The sequence below is a fragment of the Castanea sativa genome, chromosome 6 (genome assembly GCF_040712315.1).
Source record: "Castanea sativa cultivar Marrone di Chiusa Pesio chromosome 6, ASM4071231v1".
Classification (NCBI taxonomy): Eukaryota; Viridiplantae; Streptophyta; class Magnoliopsida; order Fagales; family Fagaceae; genus Castanea; species Castanea sativa.
In genome coordinates, this window is record NC_134018.1 from 29894515 (window position 1) to 29902670 (window position 8156).

An 8156-nucleotide genomic window follows, 5' to 3' on the forward strand; every position below is an offset into this window, starting at 1 on the left:
TCATTTGCAGGCTCCATTTCTACGTTTAACATTACTCTATAACCAATCAATCGGTGGAATGGAACAAGAAATTAATTATAAGTGAAATTTTCGCTTCACATCCAGATTATAATTTATCATATTATCACCATGCACTCTTGATGCAGTGGTGACTTTATAAGTATAAGTACTTGTGGAGTGTGGGGGACAAGGATTGAGGTTCAAGTCTCTAGGAGGGAGCTTCACATCTTTAGGAGGGAGTTTTACACACATATACACTTATATTAAGTTAGAGTAATAATTTTATCTTATATATATAAAAAAATTTATTATATTAATTAAGGAGTGGAGTTTCATCCAATCGGCATTTCTATGGGCTATTTGTGGAGAAATTATATGGTTCTCATGGTGGACCACATCATTTGTCCATCATTCTAGTAAAAAACTCCCACCTATTTAAAATTGCTGAGTCAGTATTCAATTTTTATTTAAAACTCTATAATTTTAAACAAGTAGGAGTTTTTTATTGGAATGGTGGATCACATCACTTGTCCACTGTGAAGACCTTATAATTTCTCCTATTTGTGATTCTTTTTTTGGGTATGTTTGGATATAACTTATTGCTGAAAACTGAAAACACTGTAGCAAAATAATATTTAAATGTGTAAAAAATACTGTTCATGCCAAAAATTACTGTTCATTGGCCTAAAATCACTGTTCATGGCCAATGAACAATAACAGAAGCGCATGAGAAAAAAAAAAAAAAAAAAAAATCAGACGTGAACGTGGACGCGCAAATGCGCAATCCAAACGCCCTCCTGGTGTCCTTTCATAGTCATAATTTCGGGAAGGTAGAGATTTATGCCTTTTATTGGCTAAGCCATTAAGACTCCCAACAAACTAGTCCCCACCATAACCAAAAAGATCCCGTTTCTTCTCCAATATATTACTTATCAGAATTCGATTTCCATCCAATCTAATAGCTTCATATCAAGCTACGAAGACACAAAGCAATTATGGCATACACATACACTACTCCATGGCTCTTGGTAGTAACTGAGCTTTTAATACTAGTCTCTATAACCGAAAGCAAAGTTCCAGCCATCATAGTTTTTGGGGATTCAACCGTGGATGCAGGAAACAACAACGTGATTTCAACCCTTCTCAAGAGCAATTTCAGGCCTTATGGACGTGATTTTGCTGGTGGTCGCCCCACAGGACGGTTCTCTAATGGTCGCATTCCTCCAGACTTCATTTCTGAGGCTTTTGGGCTCAAACCAACAGTACCCGCTTACTTAGATCCTGCGTATGATATAGCAGATTTTGCCACTGGAGTTTGCTTTGCTTCTGCTGGGACAGGGTATGACAATGCAACTTCTGATGTATTAGTAAGTATCAAACCAAACCATATCTATCAACCTATGCATAAAATAAATAAAAAAACCATGCAAAGAGCTTTTTAGCTCAACTGGCAATTCTTATAGTCCATATGTATTGAGACTTGAGAGAGTAAAGTAAAATAGAGTTAAATTACCCTATTTTTAGTAAAATTTACTCTACTCTCTTCCCTCCCCACTCAATCCAAATAGGCCCTTAGAGTTTCTAGAGAAATCCCCTCTCTATAGCAACTATCAAGTTTTCCACTTTGTGACATTATTTGTTGGTCCCTAATCTCTTATTAGATAGTACGTTTTATTATATACAAATTTACGTTTTAACTGATTGAGAATTATCTTCTCCTATTCATTAGGTTGCAATTTATATAACAAACTTTGTGTATTATTTAAATGAGTCACATCATTTATTTAAAATATTTGTGACTAAAGATACACATTAATGATTTTTTCATTTACTATATAACGTGTTGAAAGAAGATAGCTGAAAATGATGTGGAGCTAAACTTTTTTTTTTTACCTTATAAAAGATTAATTGATTCAAACTTTTCTTATGATTAGTAATTAGTACATACTTTTTGGTATTCTAATTTGTCAATGCGTGTGCATGAGAAAGTTATACCAATTTTTAACTTGTGCTTCCTTAATTTGCAGAATGTGATACCATTTTGGAAGGAATTGGAGTACTACATGGAGTACCAAAACAAGTTGAGAGCCTACGTTGGTAAAGACAAGGCAAATGAGATTTTGAGTGAGGCCTTATATTTGATGAGCCTAGGAACAAACGACTTCCTAGAGAATTATTACATACTTCCTAAACGGCAATCTCAATTTACTGTCGAACAGTATGAGGATTTTCTCATTGGACTTGCTGGAAATTTCATCAGAGAACTGTATAGTCTTGGAGTTCGGAAAATATCCCTCACTGGACTTCCTCCAATGGGTTGCTTGCCACTGGAGAGGGCCATAAATATTTTGGATCAAAACGAATGCGTGGAGAAATATAACAATGTGGCGCTGGAATTTAATAGGAAGTTAAATGGTTTGGTGAAAAGGCTAAATAAGGAGCTTCGAGGGCTCAGATTAGTGTCTGCAGATGCATACAAGATTTTCAATCAAATTATCAAGAGACCTTCTTTATATGGTAAGTTCATACTCCTTGTACTTACTGCAATTTGGTTTTACTTTTACTTTTATTTTATTTTATTTGCTGAATTAATTTGGTATTACCTGTTTATGATTGTGATTAATTAACAATGATATACCTCCCTTTTTTTAATAAGTAGGTAATAATTTTCCTTTAAGTATATTAAATTAAATGACTTTGGATTCTCAAATTTTTTTTTTCTCTAAGTATAAAATGCAATATTTTTTTAATTAGTTATTTGAATTGTTTAAATAATTCACATAAACAATCTAATAAATAATCATGTATGTAATAAGTTGAAAAATATTCTTCTTTAGTGGTTTATTAGAGCTAATCTTTGTTCTATATGCAATATCTTTCCTATTATTTGGTTGAGGATGAGTGAAGGAGACACAGACTTATTGCTTGTTAGATTTTATTATTATTTTTTTAAATTTTAAAAAATCAACGATTATATTTCATTGGGTTGAGACTTAAAAGAGACCAAGGAAAACCCATTTCCTAGCTCATGACTTGCATCATGTTTTAATATTTATATAAAAATAATGGAATGAGATTGGTAGATTATAAGGACCGGAATACAATGAAATGAAATATGATATTTTTTTCTTTTCAAAAAAATGATGTATATATATTTTAAGAATTGAAAGAAAATAAATATATAGGATAGAGAAATATAAATATATTCATCCAATGAATTCTTCTCCCTTTCATATAAAAGAGGAGTTGCAGTTGAGGACTCACCTAGTTTCCATTAATTTGAGAGTAAAGACTCATCATGTAACAAGGTGTGATACAAATCGTGTCAAATTACGTGTTCTTAGCATTAATCTGGATGATGTAAAATGGATTTGAGTGAGAGTAGAGTGGATTCCACAACTTCTCTGTATTGATTATTGAGAGAGATATACAACCTGGCACTATAGGGGAGAATGGACCTTCACCATAGGTGATAGGACATCAGTCCATATCTCTACGGTCATTGTTACTCTTTCCTCCCCTAAAATAGTTAGTCACTTATTACTGGTCATAAATAAAACCCTCTGTAACTAGACATGAAAGAAGTTGGTGAGGGCCTTAATCAGCGTTTAAAGCTAACCTGGTATTGTTGGGAACACAATTTATGGTTTTGACTCTACAGTAAATTCAAGTAAGTCGCTTAGCCACGTTTGCGATTTTTTTATGGGTTTAGACTTTGCGTCTGTTTGGGTAACGCTGTCCAGCGTTCAGCGTTTTCCTTCTTTTCTTTTCTTCTTCTTCTTCTTCTTTTTTTTTTTTTTTTTTTTTTTCTCACCGCCGCATCTGTCTTTTAGAGACAAAAGTCACTGTGCATGCACAGTACGTGCATTGTTCACATACTGTGCGCACACTGTTCATATACTTTTCAGTAATTTTTTAATTAAAAGTGGGTCTCACGGTACTATTTACACATTTAAAAATTATTTTGCTACAATGTTTTCAGTTTTCAGTTTTCAGCTGTATCCAAACGGACTCTTTGTTTATTGCATTAGTGCGATGCAAAAAATACAGTTTTTTTTTAAATAAAAAAAAATAGTGTGGGAGATCTTTCTGTAACGGGGCCTTAAGAGAATTCACAAGTGATTGTATAATAGAAAACTGTATAAAATTTACATAGTTTTATTTAAAAATGATCTATATCAGCTCGTATATAATTGTGTAAATTTATACCATTATTATAGTAAATTTATAAATTTACATGGAAATTATTTATTTGTGTTTAGTTATTTATTATATTTTACGTATTTTGAAGATAAATGAAGAGAGTAGAGAGTGAATATTGATTGTTCTTTGTGAAGAAAAAAATAATTAAAAAAATAATATTTTAATAAAATATAGTATAAAATAAATAATTTGATGTGTAATATTTTGCACGAACTAATGCGAATCCTGTCTGCCCCAAACTTAGAACCGGCTTGCTATATTAATCCAATTTGAAACAAACAATACATGTCAGGTTTTGTTTTTATTTTATGTTTGCTCTACTCGTAAGTTCTTCAATTATAACAAATATGAAACACGTTGTGGATTGGCAGGATTTGACGTTGTAGAAAAGGCATGCTGTTCTACAGGCACATTCGAAATGAGTTACCTCTGCAGTGAGCACAGTCCGTTTACTTGTTCGGATGCGAATAAGTATGTCTTTTGGGATGCCTTCCACCCTACAGAGAAGACAAATCACATAATCGTTAATCATTTACTTGATAAGCTTCAAGCATATTTTCGTTGATTACTTTCGTCCAAAATAAAAAAAAATAAAAAACAAAAACAAAAAAAATCTCTGATTTTTGTTGTAGTTGATTACCATAATATCTTAATTAAAATATTTTTATTTTATTTATAATGATGGATTTCTTTATCTATATATTTATTTGGTTTTAGATTTTGATTTGATAATATTTATTTGTTCATTTTTTTTTTGTTTGTCCTTATTCTGTAATAAAACAACAATGGCTCCATTGTAATTCAACGATCGAGGTCCAAATCCAGTGGCATTTGGAATCTCGACATGATTTTTTATTTTATATAGATCTCGACCTGAATTTTTTTTTTCTGTGTATTTATCCACTGAAATTTTTGAGCCTAAATTAATGAGGAAAGATTGGGTTTGATGTCTAGTTGTATCATGTTGGACCCGTCATAACGGTGACATGTGTGCATTTTTTGTCACATCTCATTATTTTAGCGGGTTCAGTGTATTGGATCTAAACTAAGTCTATTAATACAGTTTTAATTGAAACCAAACTATCAAGAAAAAAAAGTGATTATTAAGCAAAAAGTTGAAGCCAAGGGATTCTGTATTAAAAAAAAAAAGTTCAAGCCAAGGAGGAAATATTTTTTTGGCAAGAGTGGAATAACATAATTATTTACATATTTTCTCAAAGTTTGGTTTAAATTACACGTGTAATTTAAGTAATATATCACCAATCAATTTTATATTTTTCTTGAATGCAAGTTTTGATAAATTTATTATTGAGTTACATTTTCTTCTTATGGCCTATGCTCAATATTTTCAAGTGCAAATTATACTTTTTTACCCTAAACTACCACATTGATTATATTTACCTTTTAAATTATCGAAATGCATGATTGACCCCCAAAATTATAACTCTATTTCAATGCTCTTCCTACCATTTGTTTTATATGAATGATAACAGAATTTATATGAGTGATAAATTAAATGTACATCAAAGGCATCATTCACAATGTCAGCATTTACATATATAATAATAAAGTGGATTGGTATGTTTATTTACATCCGACTCATTGCCACGATTTAATTTAATTTTTTTTTTGTGCGCACGCTCTCCTATTCTAAGTTGAGCAATAAATTTGCAAGCCATAGCTATTGGCTCGGGAATTCCTTTATGCTCAAGGAAGGTATTAGCAGGCACATATATAATACCAAAAAAAAAAAAAAAAAAAAAAAAAAAATTCAGGTACAATGGGAAGAACTGGCTGGCTGGGTAGCGTCATTCTCTTATCATGTTGTTTGTTGTGGATTTTTGCGAGGATTGGCTCCATGTAAAGTCTACCTATGTATGTGTGTTGCTTTTGCTTGAAAAAGAAAGCAACTTTGGGCAGCTTCCTTCCATTCCTAGATCTCTACCTCTGGACTACTTTGGGCAGCTTCCTTCTAGACAAGTCCAACCCTAGCTAAGAGAGCTAGTTTCTCCGAAGCTTACATAGAACTTCTTATTGTAGAAGACTTTCTATCTCTCTCTCTCCTCTATACTTCATCTCTTTCTATGAATTCCTTTAATTTTTTGAGGATTGACAATGTCCTTAATGAGGTTCAAATTGGCCATTTATAGTGAAAATCGTTGTTTCATTCCTCTTAATTAATAGGCTACTCAATTCTCTACAAATTTATGTTTGGTCATTTTTCTATGTTTGCAATGAATTGTATGCGCAGTGAGTTTTTTTTTTTTTTTTTGATAATCGTATGTGCTGTGAGTTGTTAGAACAATCTGCCTGACAATGCATTAAATTTTGGTGGCTACTAGCCATAAAGTTAATGATTATGCTCCCTGGCCGCGCATATAGTGTAGGCGTGGAGGCTATGTTGTTTGGCTTTCATGCCTCTATCAGGAAACTATACTTAAAATACACACAAAATTAGAATTGAACTTGAAAAATATACAACATTTTTCGTGCATGATAATGTATGTGTGTGATTGGCTTTACACCTTTTTAGATTCAAGCTATATATATTTTGGGTCCGGTTAATGCGTGCCCTAAGGGCACCCATTAAGCCATATATTTTTAAAAACATTTTATGGAAAATTGAAAAGCTCTAAAACTTTTTCAATTCTCGATAAAACTTTTTCTAAAAATGATATATTATTGTGTGCCCTTAGGGCGCACATTAGTAAAATTCATATATTTTAATGAAGTTTTAATAACATTTTTGTGAGAAATATAAAAAATGGTAAGAAAAAAAATTAATTATTATTTTTAAAAAAAATATATAACAAACCAATGTCCTTAAGCATCCATCAACTTTTTCTAATTATATTTGGCATCGGATCATTTCAAGTTTGGGTTCAAGCCGATCGAGTTTAGGTCAAAGTCAATCAAATTTAAATGGTTCACATTTTTTTAATAGTTCTAAGGGTCTGTTTGTTACACAATCTCAAACTCATATTTTTACATTTTAAATAATTGTACACATATTTTTATACACTTTTTCCTCCCACACAAATTTTAAAAAACTATAAAAATTTCATCTCAAACTACTCTACCAAACATCCCTAAATATTTACAAACAAAAAATGGAGTATTTTTTGGCCAACTAATTCCCTCCTGTGGTATCAACCAGTCAACCCGTACTGGACTTGTTTTCTACTAGCCAGTTTCGTATTGACTTGCTTTTCATTGGCCCACTTTTCCCCCCCTTTCCTCTCAGGTTCAGACACAGTATTCACGATTCAAGCTCAATTGTGAGGTCTAATTATATCATCTTGATATAATTAATGAAGTATTTATTAGGCACAAAACCCAGCACCTCCATTTTTGTTGGGGAGCTTTCAATGCCTGAAAGCTTGTCACTCTCTTGGGCGGTTGCAACCACATGAGGGAACATTTAATAACTCTCTCTCCCTCTTACTCTAGCACGTAGAACTTTCGGTGGTAGTTGTGAAGCCATTGAATTGCTGTCCTATTTATAATTATTCTTTCAATTTCAAAAGGGAAGAATTTGAGGTTAATATTGTGAATAAATTATGGTTACGATTATCTTTCTTGGATATAATTTATATTGTATGGTTCCACTTCCACATTAGCAGCCATGACCTGAAAATGAAATACTGGTATATAATATATATCACATTCATGGAATAAAGATAAGTACAGATTTTCTAAGATATGGGAATGTGACTAATATATGAATTATTGCCAAACTGTTTGCTTAAGCGACATCAGACTAAATATTTTGTACAACTACCAAACAGTTTGTAGTTTTCCTTTTCCGTATATTATCTTTACCAGTTAATTGAGGGCGTATAGGTATAAGACTTAATTTTCCACCCTACAAGACAAGTAGCATAGTGTAAGTATCTTCATGTTTGTATAGCAATTAAAACTCCCAACCATCTATCTACCCTAAACTTTGAATC

The 8156-nt window shown here is 32.0% G+C and overlaps 1 protein-coding gene across 1 annotated transcript; it reads left to right on the forward strand.

The window, feature by feature from the left end:
- Positions 1-932: 932 nt before the first annotated feature.
- LOC142638537 (GDSL esterase/lipase At4g26790-like) lies at positions 933-4934 on the forward strand. The gene is made up of 3 exons (XM_075812562.1): positions 933-1367; positions 2028-2517; positions 4575-4934. The coding sequence occupies exons 1-3, from the start codon at positions 996-998 to the stop codon at positions 4766-4768; spliced, it is 1056 nt and encodes a 351-aa protein (XP_075668677.1). The 5' UTR covers positions 933-995; the 3' UTR covers positions 4769-4934.
- The last annotated feature ends 3222 nt before the right edge of the window (positions 4935-8156 follow it).

What these genes read in the sequence shown, in the direction of transcription:
- LOC142638537 (XM_075812562.1), top strand. Translation starts at nt 996, where the DNA reads ATGGCATACACATACACTACTCCATGGCTCTTGGTAGTAACTGAGCTT. An exon ending in ATGCAACTTCTGATGTATTA is followed by an intron (nt 1,368 to 2,027) that starts GTAAGTATCAAA and finishes CTTAATTTGCAG; the next exon opens with AATGTGATACCATTTTGGAA. An exon ending in CAAGAGACCTTCTTTATATG is followed by an intron (nt 2,518 to 4,574) that starts GTAAGTTCATAC and finishes GTGGATTGGCAG; the next exon opens with GATTTGACGTTGTAGAAAAG.